General features: G+C 39.5%; 2 protein-coding genes across 2 annotated transcripts; both read left to right on the top strand.

Moving 5' to 3' along the window:
* The first annotated feature begins 10,864 nt into the window (after positions 1 to 10,864).
* On the top strand, positions 10,865 to 13,902 carry cyp1c1 (cytochrome P450, family 1, subfamily C, polypeptide 1). Its single transcript, XM_077196809.1, has one exon. The coding sequence runs from the start codon at positions 11,041 to 11,043 to the stop codon at positions 12,619 to 12,621; it is 1,581 nt and encodes a 526-aa protein (XP_077052924.1). The 5' UTR covers positions 10,865 to 11,040; the 3' UTR covers positions 12,622 to 13,902.
* A 3,093-nt stretch (positions 13,903 to 16,995) lies between these two features.
* Positions 16,996 to 19,317, top strand: cyp1c2 (cytochrome P450, family 1, subfamily C, polypeptide 2). Its single transcript, XM_077196808.1, has one exon. It carries the CDS (start codon positions 17,144 to 17,146, stop codon positions 18,710 to 18,712), a length of 1,569 nt encoding a protein of 522 aa, XP_077052923.1. The 5' UTR covers positions 16,996 to 17,143; the 3' UTR covers positions 18,713 to 19,317.
* The last annotated feature ends 1,968 nt before the right edge of the window (positions 19,318 to 21,285 follow it).

Genomic DNA, 21,285 nt, shown 5'->3' with positions numbered 1-21,285 from the left:
GCGCGCGAGCACGCAGCAACGCTCCCACCCTGCACCCTTCACATGGGCGTCGCGCCAAAACAAGCAGTGTGCCGCTAACGAGGGTGTGAACACGCCGCTTGGGGGTCGGTGGAGAACTGGGAGCGACAGACGGGATCCGCAGAGAGACACGCACTGAAAACAGAAAGAGAAAACTCTTGTCACGCAGACGGAGACACGCACGAGACCATCCGGAGCCAGTCTAATAATAACAGCCACGTGACGAAGTGTGATTATCTTGGCGGAAAGTATCTGTTCCAAGAGCTTTTAAACTAATTAACATCTATAATTAAATAGTTATTTATTTAAATAAAATATTATTTAACATCACTGAATCAACTTAAATACATTCATTTAAATACCAACAAAACAATTTTTATGGAATAAATCAGTTTTAAAAATAGCTCTTTAAGATAACAGTTGCACTTGCAGGTTTACACTTTTTACAGTAAGTGTTTATTTTTTAACATTTTATTTGTTTTTGACGCACATTGAGTGTGTTGTATGAATGTAATCTAGACCATGATGTCATTATCATGTGACCTTCCAGCATCAGTTGTCGCTTCACTGTCATTCGCAATAGTAAAGACACTTCAGAATCTCACTGGAAGTAGCAGATCATCCGGGTCCTTCACCTACTCTTGTATGAGCAGGCCTACTGTGAATTCAGACATACTTCTTTAGTCACATACTGTTTTTCGCCTACTGTATAGGGAAGTATGCGATTTTTGACGCAGTCATTATTTCAAAATGAAAACCTTGAGTCTGGAGTTGAATATATCATGATGACTCACGAGTGTTTGCACTAAATCTGTGCAGATTTGGCTTACACAAACTTCCCCAGCAAAGTGAGTAAATATAATAAGTAACAAGTCAAATTAACTCGTGATTTGACAGCGTTATCCGCCACAGTTTTACCCGCATTTAGCCCCGTTCACGCGACAAAGTTGAGATCTGTTTAACTTTATGCAAATGAAGAGCGACTTTCGGGAGCGACAACCAATAGGAGTGGAGCGGCAAACTGATTCGCTGTCATTGGATGTCATTCATAAAGGCAACCAGTAGTGGGAACGCCCACTAGCGACCTCATCGACAGCCACTGGCGACATGAAGCGACGTTGTCGCTTGTAGTGTGAGCAGGGCTTTTGGCGGGTGTTAATTTCAAACCCTGCTAATGAGCGACACTTGCGCGATGCAGCGGTCTTGTATATCTCTATTATTTCACTTTCTGGGAAATTGGGCAAAATATGAGTATTAAACTGTAAGTTTCTGTAATGTGGCTCTTTTTCCCTCCATCATAAATTAGTTTGTCTCAGAGCGTCAGACGAAACACAATAAATGCTGTCATGTTCTCTTGCGTTCGGATGCTGGTGTTCGGGAACACACTCGTGTGTGTGAGACGCTTCTGGAGGGAATTAAACCAAATCATTCTGATCACACACTTTGACTTTCAGAAACACCAAACCAATATTTGAGATGCTGCGTCGCCATTGGTCCACTGGTTACTCCAGTTATCCAATCACAGCTGACGCTGAGGCAAAGTCACATGAGGTTTCAGGGATTTATTCAGTAAATGTGTTTACATCGTAGTTTATGCACGTCTTATCGGATAAAAAACGTATCTGCCTCAATTGAGCGCTTATGGTTTTTATGCACATCTTTCGTTTCCCAACAGTGTTTTTAATGCAATATCCCAAAAAGGCACATATATGTGAAACATAACTAGTGAGTCCTAGAAGCCAGGTGTCAAGAAAACAATGATCCATTATAGATATTTACGTTTATATTTACAGACACTTTTCTCAAAAGCGATGAGGAACATCACAACGTTTCCCCCAAAATAATGGCCATTGAAATTATTTACAAAGAAAACAGACATTCTTGGAAAGAAAATGAGTGAATCGAGTACTAATGTACATCTTGTTGTGAACTGAACACTTCAGTGAGTCTCTGCAAGAGTCATAAGAACTGAATCTCTTCACCAGACCAAAATATTTCCATATCCTAATAGATGTCCAGAACTGCTAGACGAAACAGTAGACTCAGGGAATACTGAATGACATCTGAAAGCGATTGTAAATTGAATCTGAAAGGACTCCAGTGAGCTTGCTGTCTTAACCACATGTTGGGCAACGCTGGAGAATCATTTCATCCCGAGGAAATGGTTCATTATGTAAAGTGTCCCAGAGAGACATTTAATTGCAGCGTAATAACGGGAGAATCAGTCGCTCCTTCAGGAATGAGTAGCAGTTCGACGAGACAAAGAAAATTGGGGAAATCAGAGCTGGAGCCGGAGACGTGATCGGAGAAAGTGATCGAGGAGTTGATTCTGACAGGACCGAGTTCAGACCGAGAGCCACTTTAATCTTCATGCATCATCCTTTAACTGAGGGGACTTTCTTTCTTCTTCTAGGAGGATTTTAAAGAACTCCTTTGTTAAACAAACATTATAGTTTTAAAAAACTACATTGCGTCTCTTTCATTTATTACCACTGATTTTAAGGCGAGACACTAGTCGATACGTCTAAATTATGACTTTAAGTCATATTTATGACATGAAAAGTCGAAATTATGCATGCTAAGGTATTTATGAGATAAAAAAAATTATGACTAAGACATTAGATAAAACGTTGAAATTATGACATACTAAGATATTTATGAGATAAAAAGTCGAAATTATGCCATACTAAGATATTTATGACATAAAAAGTTCAAATTATGACAAACTAAAACATTAGATAAAAAGTTGAAATTATGACAAACACAGATATTTATGAAATAAAAAGTTAAAATGATGATAAACTAAGATATTACATAAAAAGTTGAAAAACTAAGATATTTATGAGATAAAAAGTTGAAATTATGACAAACTAAGACATTAGATAAAAAGTTGAAATTATGACAAACTAAGACATTTATGAGATAAAAAGTCGAAATTATGCCATACTAAGATATTTATGACATAAAAAGTTCAAATTATGACAAACTAAGACATTAGATAAAAAGTCTAAATTATGCCATACTAAGATATTTATGAAATAAAAAGTTAAAATGATGTCAAACTAAGACATTAGATAAAAAGTTGAAAAACTAATATATTTATGAGATAAAAAAGTTGAAATTATGACAAACTAAGACATTTATGAGATAAAAAGTTGAAATTATGCCATACTAAGATATTTATGACATAAAAAGTTCAAATTATGACAAACTAAGACATTAGATACAAAGTTGAAATTATGACAAACAAAGATATTTATGAGATAAAAAGTTGAAATTATGACAAACTAAGACATTTATGAGATAAAAAGTTGAAATTATGACAAACTAAGACATTAGATAAAAAGTTGAAATTATGCCATACTAAGATTTTTATGAAATAAAAAGTTAAAATGATGTCAAACTAAGACATTAGATAAAAAGTTGAAAAACTAATATATTTATGAGATAAAAAGTTGAATTTATGACAAACTAAGACATTTATGAGATACAAAGTCAAAATTATGAAAAACTGAGACATTTATGAGATAAAAAGTTGAAATTCTGACAAACTAAGTCATTTGTGAGATGTGAAGTTTAAATTCTGATATACTAAGTCATAACTATGACATAAAAAGTAAAAATTAGGACTTTTTGTCCAAATTTGTCCAATTGTGTCAAAAAGTTGGATTTATGAGATAAAGGGTAAATAATGACATACTTTTGTCATAATTATGAAAGTCTAAATTCTGAGTATACAATCTATAGTAACTTTGAGAAATTCAACTTTTATTGTCATCATTTGCGACTTCGTATGTGATATTTTCGACTTTTTATCTCATAAATAAGACTTATTATAATTCTGATATCAAAGCATGATTGTTCCTCACGTGGCTGAAACGAGTTTTCGCAGGTCCGGTCTTAAAGAGCGCTGAAAGATTGAGTTTTCCACTGGGATTTTGTCTTCAGAGCGTCTGGAATGAGGAAATGTGTGATTGTAATGAGCATCCTTACGAGTCGTTACTGTGTGTCACACATAAGCAGCAGATTTATAGCCTGTAAACAAGATTATAAACAGGAGAAACTCACAGCTAGGAATCCACTGATGAGTAATGAGTAACCTCACCGCACACTCGCATCCCAGACTGAAGATCAGATCTCTTCCCATGATCCCTTGAGAAACACAGCGGAGAAGCGTAGAATGAAACGGGCCGCTTTTGGAGCAGGTTTCGACTCTAATTGCACTTCTCCATCTACATGATTGCATGTAAATGACTGTGGTTTGTCAGCGTGATATTCAGCATTAGAGACAAACACGACTACACCACCGCAAAGACCACCCGCATTTACACACACCCGCGAGACACACACCAGTCCTGATATCAGTTCACTGAAACCTGACAAAGTAAGAGATTTCAAAACAGAAACACACATGCACTGTACAGAATCAGCTGAGAGGCTTTTACCTGAACATGGAGAGTGAAATTTGGGCAACAAGCTAAAATCTACATGTTGTGAGATATGTATTTATTGCCCTTAAAAAAGTACAATAAATAAGTAAATAATCACTGGAAAAGCATCTAATTATTTTTTTAATAATTTATGTTGCTTGCCATTGTTTCATCAGAATGCACGGCTACTTGCATTTTCTGTAAAGCTGCTCTGAAACGATGTATTGTGAAAATAACAATGTGAATATTACAAATAAATGTGAATTGAATTGAATTTTGACTGTGTATGTCATCATTTCCACTTTCAACTTTGTATGTCATGATTTTGACTTTTTATTTAACTCATATTTATGACTTACCTGGGATTTTTTACGACAAAGTTTTAAATCGTAATTTTGACTTAGTATGTCATCATTTTCTTTGCCATAATTTTGACTTTAAGTCATAATTGGGACTTTGCAAGTCCTAATTTTGACAGTGTCATAATTTGACTTTTTGTCACAATTTTTACATTTTAAGTGATAATTTTGACTCTTGTCAAAATTTTGATGTCATATATTTCACTTTTTAAGTAAAAATTGTAACTTATTAAGTCATAATTTGGACTTTTTGTCATAATTTTGATGTAGTATGTAATCATTTAAACTTTTGTATGTCAGAATTTCGACGACTTATTTCGTTTAATGTCTTTAGGGCATGATTTCTTTTTCTTATGTGGTGGAAATAGGCTTCCATATATAAATGAATTGAATTGTATTCTACAAGAACACAATTCTAGTTGTACCCACGTTTTTAAAACTGTTTTTGTGGTATAAAACCATTCATCAATAAATTTAAAGACCTTAAAAATGTTTTTAAAAATTACTTAAGCTCCCAATAATACAGATCAAAATGAATGTGGCGAATGACGGCCGAGGGACGTGAGAGAACGGCGCGAGGCCGGTGGTGCGATTGCTAATGAGCAACACCTGTGAAGCACACCGGCCTCGCATCTCTCACAGAGGAGCGGAAGCATAAAGGAGGAGCGACGACGTTGATGATCGAGAGAGGAACAGGCCTGTATTTTAGTTGTGTTGTGTTCTGTTTTTGTATTTGTATTTTACTTTTGTAAAATACTTTTTGTATTTTACAGTTATATTTATTTTCGGTAGCCAGCAGTCATCCGCAAGGGGCTGCTGGCGGTATTTTGGCTTGTTTGTTTTATGTTAAATAAAGTATATTTTGATTGTTCGCCGGTTCCCGCCTCCTTCTTCCCTGAACATTGCTACACTGGTGCCGAAGCCCGGGAAGGGGGAGGAACGCGCTGTCAGAGAGTCCTCGCCGCTGTGGGGAATCCGCGGTGCCATCGAGCATGGTGCGCGAGTCGCGCCGCTCGCCGTGGCCCGGAGCCTGCTGACATCCGCCGGGCAGGGGAGGAGCGACCATGGACGCTCGAGGCGGTGCGCTGGAGTGAGTTACCGGTGGGACGGTCGAGCTCGCTGCCGGCCGCCTGGGAGATGGAGGGGTGGCTGCCGTCCGGTAGGGAGCGGGGGAGTCGCCGCTGCTCGCCGTGGGCCGGAGCCTGCTGCCGTCCACCAGAAAAAGGGGAGGAGCAGGGAGCGGGGGACTCCTGCCGGCTGCCCTAGGAACCCAAGGAGCCGTCGCCGTCCACCGGGGGCCATCCAGCGTCACCGCCAGGCACCGCGGAGGAGATCGCCCAGCTGGTGGGGGACCAGATGGCAGCGCGTTGTGGGAACCGGACCAAGTTTTTTTGTTTTTTTTCCACTTCACACACACACACACACACACTTACTCGCACTCACACACACACACACACACACACTTACTCGCACTCACACACACACACACACACACACACACACATCTGCCAAGTCACATTATTAGCATAAGGGAAATGTTCAAACCGCTCATCATTGACAATATCATATTATAGTAACTGATCTCACTCAGACGTCAGGCCACATCAGATCACTGACGCCACACGGTCCGTTCTGATTGGAGAAACACATGCTTCTCAACACTGATTGGCTGATCGGATCTCGTACCCAAAGTCAAGCCGAGGTCAGAGTAGAAGGAGATTTGTGGTTTCATGTACCTGGCGAATAATGTTCCCTCAGGAAACTGCAATAATTCAATAAACTTACTGGGTTTAGTGAAAGATAGCCTGAGTTTTGGAATCTGGGATATTTTTTCTGATGCTATTTATGTAATAAAAACAAAATGTACATCCACATAATAAAAGTATAGTGCACGACGACAGCAGATTTCTGCATTTTAGGCATATTCAGCTCACTTCATCTCCTCTCTCTCAGTGTGTGTGTGTGTGTGTCAGAGCCCTTCATCTCCTCTCTCAGTGTGTGTGTGTGTGTGTGTGTGTGTGTGTGTGTGTGTGTGTGTGTGTGTGTGTGTGTGTGTGTGTGTGTGTGTGTGTGTGTGTGTGTGTGTGTGTGTGTGTGTGTGTGTGTGTGTGTGTCAGTGCACTTCATCTCCTCTCTCTCAGTGTGTGTGTGTGTATGTGTTTCTGGCACTGCATCATATACTCAGTTCTGGATCAGCGCTGGTGTCTAATCTGAGTTCATGTTCCTACATTTTCAGCACGTCCCTTTTCCCTGAATCCCGAACGGCCCGTCGGACCACCAGCCTCTTCCTCAGCGTTTTCACAGAGCGTTTTTGAAGTTTACAAATAGATGACAGATATGGTTTTCGTTCTCGAGCCAAACAAACACAGTTGTAATGCAAATGAACGGCCAGAATACATTACAAGTTTTCTTTTAATCATTTAACAATAACTTTATTCTAGAGCTCCTGCAAAGCCAATACAATCTCTGTTACTTTAATTTCCTATTATCACTGTAAAGCTGCAATCTATATAGTTAAAAGTGCAGTATAAATGAAGGAGACTCCTCCTCCTCCTCCTCCCGAGGCCGTGCGTGACAGTAGCTCTCTGAAAAGTGGAAGTGATTGTAGTAAACAGTGATTAGCTCCAGACCGTGAGACTCGCATCCACACGCTCACGGCTGCCAAGACCTTGACCTTCCCGACCTCACGGGGTCACGGCCAGCCTTTCACAGCCAGGCTAAAGAGAGTAATCGCACGACAGCCTCACGCAACACACACACACACACACACACACACACAGGCTCCGCAGCAAAGCTGGCTCTCATTAGTGGGAACGCTGACGGGATTCTCCTGCAGGGAAACACGGGATGTGATTCTGGCAGTGATTCTGAACTCTGGAAGAGTGATGTTTGAGTCGTCAAAATAACAATTACTCAGTAATGCAACACTGTTATAGAAATCCTTGATTTTTGATGTTGTAATATATTGCAAATAATAAGTCAAATCAACTTTCAATCAAAATCTTGTCATATTAAAATGTCAGAGAACAATTTTCACATACTTTTTTAGATTTAAGAAGATAATGATATAGATATTCATTTGTATTATATGTATATTACTTACAAAACACGATATTACAGTAATATTAACTAATATTGATATATTATTAATATATTAACTAAAATTTTGATGTTATAATATAATGTTGCAAATATTACAGTCAATCAAAATCTTGAGTTTTTAAAAGCCATATATTAAAATTGCATTTGTAAGATCCATGAATTTTTTTTTCACTTTTTTGATTTTAAGTAGCTACTTATTATATACAGCATATACTGCTTGCATATTACTGTAACTAATATCACACTAATATCATAATATTGTTACACCAAGCCATGATCTTTGAAGTCATAATATAAAAGAGTACACTATATTTAATTAAAATATTACTTAAAAGCTTTTGTGGTTGGTGCAAAATCAATCAAAAATTGCTTTAAAATAATTTTTAAAAACCATGTATTAAAATGTCACTATGAGGACAATTTTCCTTTACTTTTTTAGATTTAAGAAGATAATGTGTAAAACTTATACTTGAAGTCTTTAATTATCACAAGGGTATGTTATAATAATTACTTATTAAAGATATAATGCATTACAGCGTGCATTATATCTTCTTTCATATGTAATTGCAACCAACATTAAAATGCATTACAATATTTGCAGACTACTAATCTAAAATTGATTGTTTGCCATGTGTTTTAATGCAATGCACTTTCTAAAGTTATAATAATGAATATTATGATGTATGCAACTGTGGTTACAGTTATTCATGATTTCATACAATGTATTATAAGGTGCATTTAAAATGTACAAATAACTGTGCAAATAACTCTCTATTCCCTGGACAGCACAGAATGAAATGTAATCCTGTTTCTGTGAAGAAGTTTATTCTCTCCTAGGGAGCAGAAACTGTGTTTCTCAAATCCAGGCGGATTGGAACTGATTGTATTTGGCAGCTTCTCCTTCCTCTCCTCTCAGGGAAGAGATGGTTTGCATCAAGGAAAGTGTGCTATCAGAAATCAACGCTACTGTCTCTCGGACACTAGAAACACTGCAGCGCTGCAATTAGACTCATTAGATCCTGCAAAAATAAACTCCTCCTGGTGAGGAAACAAGGAACATTTATCTCCTGCTTGGCGCTCGGAAGAGAAGCGTTTTACATCAAGAACATTCAGTTCTAGAGCTTCAAGCCTTGATACAACTGAGTGAACTTCACGAAATAAAGCTGCAAATAAAAGGGCACAATGAGAGAATATTAAATTCCATTTTCCAAGAAACTTTCATTTAACCCTGCCATGATACAGACCAAAAGCAAACATGCACAAAGAGAAACACACAACAAATGAAAAACAAAAGCAAATGCAGCTTCTTCATATGCCTTTAAAACTATCAAGACATATTTAATTTCATGTCCTTTCTCTCTGAAAAAAGTGTCTGTTCTGATGTATTCTGATGGTGGATCTTGCACGTTATGAAGGCATGCTTGCAATTAAGCAATCTCTCAATGACTGCATACCCAAAAACACATGTGAAAATGTATCCTGAAATTGTGGGAGGAAAATAGCCGAAAGAGACCCTGATGCGCTTTTCGATGAGATCAGAAACTCTGGGACATGAAGCACAATCTCAAACTATGCTCTTACAGATCATTAATAATCTTTATTTCTATCCCTCTGCTTCACAATGTTGACATTTGTCCTAAAAAGCAACTGTTTTTTAATACTTGGAATTTATTGCATAATGAATTATGCTGCAAGGACATTAAATGATTTATTATAATTTTGTGTGGAATTGTGCATCATGGAATCACTATATGTGCAATACATTTTTGTGTAACAATTTATTTAAAGCCTTTACTTATAATGCTATATAATGCTTATAATGTTTTTTTGTGAAGCGACCTTGGGTTCTTGAAAGGCGCTATAAAAAATAAACATATTATTATTATTATTAATCCATTATAAAGGTATTCATAGTGTACCTTATATTATTTGCAGATTCCTCATTACATCTGAAATTGGTTGTTTGTCATGTGCTTTAATGCATTATACTTTCTACAGGTTGTTCAATGAACAGATACAAATTATAATTTATTATAACTGTGCTTAATATTATTCATGAGATCATAAGATGCATTATAAGGTGCATTAAAATATTTTTATAATGCATAAATGTTTAAGTAAAGTGTTACCCAATCTGTACATTAAATTGTCCATATATTGTTTATTATGCTATAACTCCATTACTGAAATTTATATTCATTATAATATGGTATAACGGTTACGGACCTAAAGACATTTATAATATAAAGGGACACACATTCTCTCTCTCTCTCTCTCTCTCTCTCTCTCTCTCTCTCTCTCTCTCTCTCTCTCTCTCTCTCTCTCACACACACACACACACACACACACCAGGGATAACCTGGAATTTCACTGTCTTGTGTTGCATAACTCCTTGTGCATGCAAGCATACTTTTCCATTTTTAGGGTTTATGTAGAGTGGGTCTGCAAAACAGAGCACCTATTTATTATGAAACATTCCCCAAGCCAGAAGTTTTGAAGTATGTGATGCCGTCTGTGAACGCATCCATCTTAAAATAACATTTTCGTAATCCTGTGCAAACCAGAGCAGAAATAACGATTGCAGCTTCAGCGCGCAACGACTAGAATCAAGAGCGCGCGCGCGTCAAATAAGGCGATGCGAAGAGTTCAGATGCGCAGTCACACAAAACGATTAAATGGATCACTTATTTGAGTTGAATTGACAACTGCAACTATAATACGGAGATTGGCACAAACCATAAAAAGTATTGCACAGTGAAGTTCTCAGCATCTCCGCAATGATTATCAGAAGAACCTCAGACAGAGCGCGTGCAAACGAAACAAAGATGATTCACGCGCTAGTTTCAGTGCAGATCTTCTGAGTCTCCAGAATGGGAGGAGTGGTATATCCTCGGGTCCGGCCCCCTGTCCTGCAAACATTTATAAAAGACATGAATCCCACCAGCCAGCTCAGAAAACACAGTGAGCTTCACCTGGAAAAGCAATGCAAGCGTAGAAAACTGAATCAATGCAAGATAAAAGAAAGTAGATTTTAGACTACAGGAGAGTTGCTTTTGATTTTAAAGAGACATTTTGATTTTTGTGTAAGATTGAGCATCATTTAAGCAAGAATAAAGCATTTGATCAGAAGAATGGCTCTGCCTGAAGCCGAGTTTGGACTGAAGAGCAGCAGCATCATGAAGGAATGGAGCGGACAGGTTCAGCCGGCTCTCATAGCATCCTTCATCATCCTCTTCTTCCTCGAGGCCTGTCTGTGGGTCAGAAATCTCACGTTTAAGAAGAGGCTTCCGGGCCCGTTCGCCTGGCCGTTAGTGGGCAACGCCATGCAGCTCGGCCAGATGCCACACATCACCTTCTCAAAGCTGGCCAAGAAGTACGGAAACGTCTACCAGATCCGACTCGGCCGCAACGACATCGTGGTTCTGAACGGAGACGTGGCAATACGCGAGGCATTGCTTCAACACAGCGCTGAGTTCGCCGGACGGCCCAATTTCGAATCTTTCCGGATGATTTCCGGTGGTCGGAGCTTGACGTTTAACAGTTACAGCACCCAGTGGAAGATGCATCGTAAAGTGGCTCAGTCGACGCTGAGAGCGTTCTCATTGGCCAACAGTCAAACTAAAAGAACTTTTGAGCAACATGTCGTGGGTGAAGCGTTGGATCTGGTCCAGATGTTCCTGAGACTCAGCGCTGATGGACGACACTTCAATCCCGCGCACGAGTTCACCGTCGCCGCCGCTAACGTCATCTGTGCGCTTTGCTTTGGGAAACGCTACGGTCACGACGACCCCGAGTTCAGGACTCTCCTGAAACGAGTGGATAAGTTCGGAGAAACCGTCGGCGCCGGGAGCCTTGTAGACGTCATGCCTTGGCTTCAGTCGTTCCCGAATCCTGTGAGAAGAGTCTATCAGAACTTCAAGATCATTAATGAAGAGTTCTTTGCTTATGTGAAGGATAAAGTGGTCCAGCATCGAGACACGTATGACCCTGACGTGACCCGTGACATGAGCGACGCCATCATCGGTGTGATCGAACACGGGAAAGACAGCCTCCTGAGTAAAGAGTTTGTTGAGGCTACGGTCACTGATCTAATCGGTGCGGGCCAAGACACCATGTCAACAATAATGCAATGGATCGTCCTGCTTTTAGTCAAACACCCATCGATTCAGAGCAAACTTCAAGAGCAGATTGATAAAGTAGTGGGTCGTGATAGACTGCCTTCAATAGAAGACAGAAGCAACCTTGCGTACCTGGACGCTTTTATATACGAAACCATGCGCTTCACGAGCTTCGTCCCCGTCACCATCCCACACTCCACCACCTCAGACGTCTCCATCGAAGGCCTCCACATCCCTAAAGACACCGTGGTGTTCATCAACCAGTGGTCCGTCAACCACGACCCTCAGAAGTGGAGCGATCCTCACGTCTTCAACCCGTCGAGATTCCTGGACGACAGCGGAGCGCTGGATAAAGACCTGACCAACAGCGTGATGATCTTCTCCATCGGGAAGAGAAGATGCATTGGAGATCAGATTGCAAAAGTGGAGGTTTTCCTGATCGCTGCGATCTTGTTGCACCAGTGCTGGTTTGAGAAAAACCCTTCTCAGGATCTGTCCATGGACTGCTCGTACGGGTTAACACTGAAGCCGCTCCACTACACCATCTCAGCGAAGCTCAGAGGAAAACTTTTTGGCTTGGTTTCGCCGGCATGAGCAAAAACAGCCAGCTTGATCTTGTGACTAAAGGCCAGAAAAGACTAAACATAATGAAATGTATTCCACATAACAATGAGTATAAGTAAAGCTGCACTGAATGCTGTCTAATAATTGCATATTTAATATTTAATGAATATTTACACAGTTTTGTTTGCAATGATTCAATGAATTGATTTAATCACCTCCATAGAAAGATTCTTCAAATCTGCTAAATGTTTTGGTAACACTTTACAATAAACATTAGTTAACTACCGTACTTGACATAAACTAATAATGAACTGCACTTCTACAGCATTTATTAATCTTAGTTAATATTCATTTCAAAATTTACTAATACATTATTAAAATTAGAGGTTGTATTTGTTAACATTAGTTAATGCACTGTGAACTAACATGAACAAACAATATTTTGATTAACTAACATTAACAAAGATTAATAAATACTGTAACAAATGTATTGCTCATTGTTAGTTAATATATTTACTAATGTTAACTAATGAAAACTTATTGTAAAGTGTTACCAACGTTTTTTATGTTTATATAAATCATCAATGCTTCAAAATAATGTTTTGCCGATCACAATATGAGATGTTTATGGTCAAATGCTAAGCCATTGTCACTGTAGACACATCAATTATTATGTAATGTTATGCAACTGATAATTATTGAGTCAATTATTAATAGCAGCTGTTACTTCCTATGAACTTGACTCAGATTTGTTATAGCAGTGCATTTAATAATGCTTGCATAAAACTGTAAACGATGTGATTGTGTACTTCAGGTATTTTAAGTATTAGGCATTTAAGCATTTATTTATACCCATTATACTGTTTCTATAAATTATATTCTCTATAAAATGCACAGCCATTTATTCACTGAGATTCTTAAAAAGGCTGAAATTGCAGTCGCTTTAATTTGCAATCGATGCTTTGCTGAGTCTCGATATTGCTCAGCATTTCAGCCAATGAAAGACTTCAGTCTCACGCTGGATCAACTTCCTCATGTCGTCATTGTGAAGGTTCTCTCACATGCACAAATAATAAATCCTCACAAATCAAGTACAAAAACAGGAGCATATAGCACATATTCCTATATTACACTGCGTATATTGAGGTAAATGTTCACACTGAATGTTTTTTAAGCTCTGTAACTGAAGTGCATGTATTCAGGAATGCAGCTTTTTGAAGAAAAACTAGAATGTCCAGGTTTTGTTTGTTTTTTACTCTTGGAAAATAAGCTACGAGTGGAATAATAAAGTGCTGTTTTATTACCTGTGAAGATGCACTCAGTCTCTTTCTGTTGTGATGCTCAAAACGATTCACATTTCATAAGAGAATACATGCACATGCTTTCATACATACAAATAAACATGCAAGTAAAAAAATAAATCAAGCATATCAAACCAAACAAGAAACGCATCTAAATGACAGTTTTATTATATGAACTGTCTGCATCTGTCTTCACTTATGCAAATGTCTCTGTATTTCCTTATTGGCCAATATTTCTGTTTACATGCAGGCTCTGAGATATTTCTGTAAAACCACAGCTTTAAAGTCAAATTATCTTATTAAATTTATATAACAGTCATTACTCTAACTGCTGCTCACTCTGCTACGGTACATATTTAACTCCATTGTTTGTATCTGTTCTTTGTCTGAAGCATTAAAAAACCCTCAAATTTTCATGAGTACAGACTGAATTCCTCTAGTGACTTGATTTCACTGGTATTCGTTTGGCATCACATCACGGATTCCAATCAAAACGAAATCCCAGCAATTAGAGCAGACTTACAGAGCTCGTTTACTATGCTAGACAATGTATTCAGTAAAAAAAAGAAGCATTTTTTGGTTTACGGTTTTATTCATCTTAATCAGACATTTCAGTACTTTACAGCAAGACAAATAAAAAATATTCTCTTAAAAAATATATAGAAAGCAACAACCATCATTAAACGAAGGTCCACGTCCAATTAGCATGAATATATGCTATTCTCTTACTCTGTCACGTGTGTACACACACACACACACACACACACACACACATACACACGCAAGTAAACACACACACACTCACACACACACACACACACACACACACACACACACACACACTTACTTTCACACATAGACACACACACACACACTTACTCTCACACATAGACACACACACACACACACAAACACACACTCTCTCTCTCTCTCTCTTACGCTCACACATTCACTTACAGACACAGACTCTCTCTCTCACACACACACACACACAGACACACACACACTCTCTCTCACGTCCACACACACACACACACACACACACACACACATACACACACGCCAGTACACACACACACACACACTTACTCTCACACATAGACACACACACACACACTCTCTCTCTCTCTCTCTTACGCTCACACATTCACTTACAGACACAGACTGTCTCTCTCTCTCTCACACACACACACACACACTCTCTCTCACGTGCACACACACACACACACACACACACACACACACTTACTCTCACACATAGACACATACACACACAGACACACACACACACTCTCTCTCTCTTACGCTCACAAACTCACTTAGACACACAGACACACACACACACACTCTCGCACACAGACACACACACACACACACACTCTCTCTCTCACGTGTGCGCGCACACACACATACACACACTCTCTCTCTCTTACACTCACACATTCACTCACAGACACAGACTCTCTCTCACACACACAGACACACACACACACACTCTCTCTCTCTTACGCTCACACATTCACTCACAGACACAGACTCTTTCTCTCACACATAGACACACACACACACACACACACTCTCTCTCTCTTACGCTCACACATTCACTCAGACACACACACACACACACACACACACACTTACTCTCACACACAGACACACAGACACACACACACACACACACACACTCTCTCACGCGTGCGCGCGCACTCACACACACACACTCTCTCTTACGCTCACACATTCACTCAAAGACACAGACTCTCTCTCACACACAGACACACACACACACACACACACACATAAACAAACACACACACTCTCTCTCACTCGTGCGCGCACACACACACACACACACACACTCTCTCTCTCTCTTTCGCTCACACATTCACTCACAGACACAGACTCTCTCTCTCACACACAGACACACACACACACACACTCTCTCTCTCTTTCGCTCACACATTCACTCACAGACACAGACTCTCTCTCTCACACACAGACACACACACACACACACTCTCTCTTTCGCTCACACATTCACTCACAGACACAGACTCTCTCTCTCACACACAGACACACACACACAGAAACAAACACACACACTCTCTCTCACTCGTGCGCGCACACACACACACACACACACACACACACACACAAACACACACACAAACACACAGTGCACCAAAATGTATTTAGACAGCTTTTAGATGAGAAAATATCAAAGCAAGTGTCTGTATTTGTGTCTCAAACACTGCAGGATCTTTTCTTTACACTAATGTTCACTTTTCTTCTTCATGTTTAAAGTCTGCATGCGTTTGAATTGGTGTTTTGGTGATAATTAGTGGATGTTTGATCTTTGAAGTCAGTTCTCCTCAAGTTCACAAAGGTGAAACTATCAACATCATCCACTGACGACAATCAAACACAATAGTGACTGATTAATGACAATATTGTGTTCAGTTGAGCTGCTTACAGTTGATCTGAACTCATTTCACAACTGATGAACTCAGATACTCTTACAGTTAATCAAACAACACTGAACCCAGTTGAGCTGAATAATGACACCATTGTCTTCAGTAGAACAGCTCAATTTAATTTGTTTCCTAATTGATCAATTTCACAACATTCACGTTATTATTTTCCCGTTTTATTAAAGCAAAGCTGCTTTGAAACAATCAGCATTGTATTATCAGTTCAAACTTCACAAATGTATTTTTAATGTACTGCAAAAGTCTCTGAAATGTCCAATATACACTGAAGGCCTATCAGTTAGAAATAGCTTTTAATCATTGATACAGTGGCATGTTATCTGTTTTATTGTCTGTTATTTTATTTTTTATTGTGTTTATGTTTGTGCTATGTACAGCACATTGGTCAACAGTTGTTGTTTTAAATAGCGCTTTATAAATAAAGTGACATTGCCATTGACATATATGATATGCAAGTGTTATACTTGTTGGGAATGCCGTGTGTGTCCAGGCGTTTGACTCTGGCTGTAATGGGTGGAGAGTCCGAGAGAGTCGGGGGAAAGAAAACAAACCTGTGGCCCAAACTCCTCCTCCTCGAGAGATATATAACAGTGTCAAGACTGAAATCTGCATTCTTCTAATTTGGCCATCTCTGGAAAGACATTGCAGCTCTGCGAAACCCCTGTAACCCAACAGCAGCTTCTCAAATTCCCAAAACCCTTTACTCGCCATTCAAGATGAAGAGCTACTAATATAGTTTACACAAAAGAGCTTGGGAATATCATGGCACTGTCAGACACAGAGTTCGGGATGAAGGGCATCCTTAAGGAATGGAGTGGACAAATCCAGCCGGCCCTCGTTGCCTCGTTCGTCTTCCTCTGCTGTCTGGAGGCTTGTTTTTGGGTCAGGAATCTCACTCTGAAAAAGAGGCTTCCAGGGCCGTTTGCTTGGCCGTTAGTGGGCAACGCCATGCAACTCGGACAAATGCCACACATCACCTTCTCAAACCTGGCGAAGAAGTACGGAAACGTCTACCAGATCCGCCTGGGAAGCAGCGACATCGTGGTTTTGAACGGAGACACGGCGATACGGGAGGCATTGCTTCAACACAGCGCTGAGTTCGCCGGACGGCCCAATTTCGTGTCTTTCCAGTCGGTTTCGGGCGGGACTAGCATGACGTTCACTAGTTACAGCAAACAATGGAAGATGCACCGTAAGATCGCGCAGTCCACCATTCGTGCCTTTTCTTCTGCGAACAGCCAAACGAAAAAATCCTTCGAGAAGCACATCGCAGCGGAGGCGGAAGACATGATCGAAACGTTTCTGAGCTTGAGTTCAAACGAGCAATACTTCAATCCGTCTCATGAACTCACAGTCGCGGCGGCTAACGTCATCTGCGCTCTCTGCTTTGGGAAACGCTACGGACACGACGACCAAGAGTTCAGGACGCTTTTGGGAAAAGTGAGCAAGTTTGGAGAAACTGTCGGAGCTGGGAGTCTAGTAGACGTCATGCCTTGGTTGCAGGCTTTTCCCAACCCAGTCAGGAGTGTTTTTCAGAGCTTCAAAACCCTCAACAACGACTTCTTCGCGTTTGTTAAAGGGAAAGTGGTGGAGCACCGGGAAAGCTACGATCCTGAGATCACGAGAGACATGAGTGATGCTTTCATTGGTGTGATTGATCGCGCAGACACGGAAACGGGTTTGACCGAAGCTCACACTGAAGGAACGGTTTCGGATCTCATCGGAGCAGGTCTGGACACGGTTTCGACCGCCTTGAACTGGATGCTTCTTCTACTGGTCAAACACCCATCGATTCAAAGCAAACTTCAAGAGCAGATTGATAAAGTAGTGGGTCGTGATAGACTGCCTTCAATAGAAGACAGAAGCAACCTTGCGTACCTGGACGCTTTTATATACGAAACCATGCGCTTCACGAGCTTCGTCCCCGTCACCATCCCACACTCCACCACCTCAGACGTCTCCATCGAAGGCCTCCACATCCCTAAAGACACCGTGGTGTTCATCAACCAGTGGTCCGTCAACCACGACCCTCAGAAGTGGAACGATCCTCACGTCTTCAACCCGTCGAGATTCCTGGACGACAGCGGAGCGCTGGATAAAGACCTGACCAACAGCGTGATGATCTTCTCCATCGGGAAGAGAAGATGCATTGGAGATCAGATTGCAAAAGTCGAAGTTTTCCTGATCGCTGCCATGTTGCTCCACCGACTGACTTTCACGAACGACCCATCACAGGACTTGAGTTTAAACTGCTCTTATGGTTTAACACTGAAGCCATTTGATTATAAAATATCTGCCAGATCCAGAGGAAACGCATTCAGTGGAGCATAAATGAGTGTGTGTGCTTTTCAAACCCACTGTCTCTGATATAATACACTATGCAGAATCAGGTATGTGCTTCATATTTAACATGTTATGAAAGCAATATGAAATTTTAGATCATAAATAAAGTTAACTATATACTTCACTTTTAAAAAAAATTGTAGATAATAGTATGACTGAATGTAAATGTTTTGAAAGCAAAAGGAAAAAATAGTTCTTTAAGACAATGTGTGTACAGGGGTGTGCACTAAAATGCATTAGCTATATATACGCGCTACCTTCGAAAACACTTTTGAACATTGCAAACTACATGTATTTTTTTCAAGCTGCAAAAAAAACAAATGTGTGTGTTTATATACATACGTGTGTGTGTGTGTGTGTGTGTGTGTGTGTGTGTGTGTGTGTGTGTGTGTGTGTGTGTGTGTGTGTGTATAAAACATTAAAAGAGCAATCAAATTGTATTGTTTTTAGCAAATATAAGACAATACAAAAAAAGCAATGCGCTTTTCACTCAGTTGTTTGTTCTGTGTAAGTTCTACATAAACCTGTAACTTTTATCAAACGTGACTAAAATCCTTTTTATCATTGTAAATAAAATGCACTGTTGACACTAACATTGTGTATTTCATGACTTTGAATATTTCCATTCATGCTGCTTACTAGGTTACTCCAAACCAGTCATCCTTGGCCAGAAATGGTAGTTTGCCGTTCTTACAAAAACACATATGTTAATAAAACAGTTTGTAGAGCATCTAAATTAGAAATCGAAATGCATTTGCTAATTTACTTTTCCGCAGCAGAGGTGAAGGCGTCCAAAAGCATCCAGTGTAACTAACCACATGCATGAACGTGCAAAGCTGCGCGCGAGGGGAGTCTCACAGGGAGTCTTACATTTACACTGGGTAATTCATAGCAGACACACACTGCTTTCCTCTCTCTCTTCCGGTCCTGACACCGCAGCGTTCTGGACGAGGGCCAGGGCTGTTATGGGCCATGCAGGGAACCACAGTACATGCCCCTGATTTACTGCCAACCACACACGCAATCGCACTCACACGGGACATGTCTTTCTGATAAACCACACGCTCTTTCTTCAGGACGGCCCCTTCTGTGGCCTCGGGATGTGCTGCGGGTTCAGTCTCTCTGAAACACACATTGTGCCATCAGATGTTCTCACCTCTGTTTTGACCTCACGGAAACACGCCACGGTCATATCGCTTTTCACAATACGCATCAATTCAATAAGAAAGAGTCCACATTACAATTTAGAGTGATCTGTTATCAGACGTAACTGTCTAAGTTATGTATTTCAGAAATCTAGTTCCAACTTTAGTTCAGACATTTTGTTCAAAAATATTAATTTAAACAGTGTAATAATTTAAGGCAGAAATAATGAGCTCATTGAAATGATTTACAATTATGGATTTGGCAGACGCTTTTATCCAAAGTGACTTACATTGCATTTCAGAGTACACATTTACATTCTTATCAAATCTTACTTTCCCTGGGGATCGAACCCATGACCTTGGCGTTACAAGCGCCAACACTCTACTGTTTGAGCTACAGGAAACAGGAAAGTCATAATTCACCTCAAAATAAAGAAATTCACAACAATTACAGCTGGACAATTTATATTTGTCATTACTGTTGGTGGTCATTGTATGGAAGCCATCATGGAATAAAAAATAAAAAAGGTAATGGTGAGTTTTTCCTTCACAATTGAGAATATCTAAGAAAAAAATATATAAACTCAATTCTGACTTTTTTTCTCTCACAATTGCAATTTTATATATTTCTTCACCCCCTCAAAATTGCGAGATATAAACTGGCAATTGTGAGAGAAAAAGTATTAATTACCTTTTTTATTCCATGGTGAAAACAAGCTTCCATATGGAATCTTGTTTCCACCACAGAATAAAAAATAAAAAAGGTAATTGCAACTTATTTCTTGCAATTGAAAGTTTATATCTGGCAAGTCTGACTTTGTTCCTCATAATTGCATAGGGCTGTAACGATACACAAAACTGACGGTTCGGTTCTTCCCACGGTTTCGACGTCTCGGTTCGGTTCGGTTGGGTGGGGTTTAGAAAGCTAAAATTGCTTTTGTTTTTTTAAACGGTGGTTCAATAAAAAATTGTGTCTTTGTCTTTAAATTAATTAAATTACAATTAAACGTTTCGCAAGGATAAAAAAAAAGATCTGCTAATGCTGTAAACTATATAAGGAGCCCGCACATTGCTATAACATTAAAAGTTAACAAAAGAGCCTAGACTTTTAACCTAAATTCAGATGCTATTTATTTTTTAGATATAATAATCAACACCCAACACATTGCATGAAAACATGTTACATAAGGCAGTTTTTGCATTAACTTGTGTTTTTACTCTAATTCGTTATTGAAATATAATCATTTTCACAGTTGCTGTCATTTTCATGAAAGATATTTTAAACATACATTAAATAATCAAGATATCAGTAACAGGTTAAGTAAAATATAGCCTAATATAGGCTAATATAGTGCTTTTATTTAGTGCACGAGTTCATTTGGATGACTAGCCTGCTGAGGTAAATATAATGCTATG

This window comes from Siphateles boraxobius, unplaced genomic scaffold, assembly GCF_051911475.1.
Source record: "Siphateles boraxobius isolate OS27281-9 unplaced genomic scaffold, OSU_SipBor_1 36, whole genome shotgun sequence".
Classification (NCBI taxonomy): Eukaryota; Metazoa; Chordata; class Actinopteri; order Cypriniformes; family Leuciscidae; genus Siphateles; species Siphateles boraxobius.
This window is presented reverse-complemented; position numbering and strand designations above follow the sequence as displayed.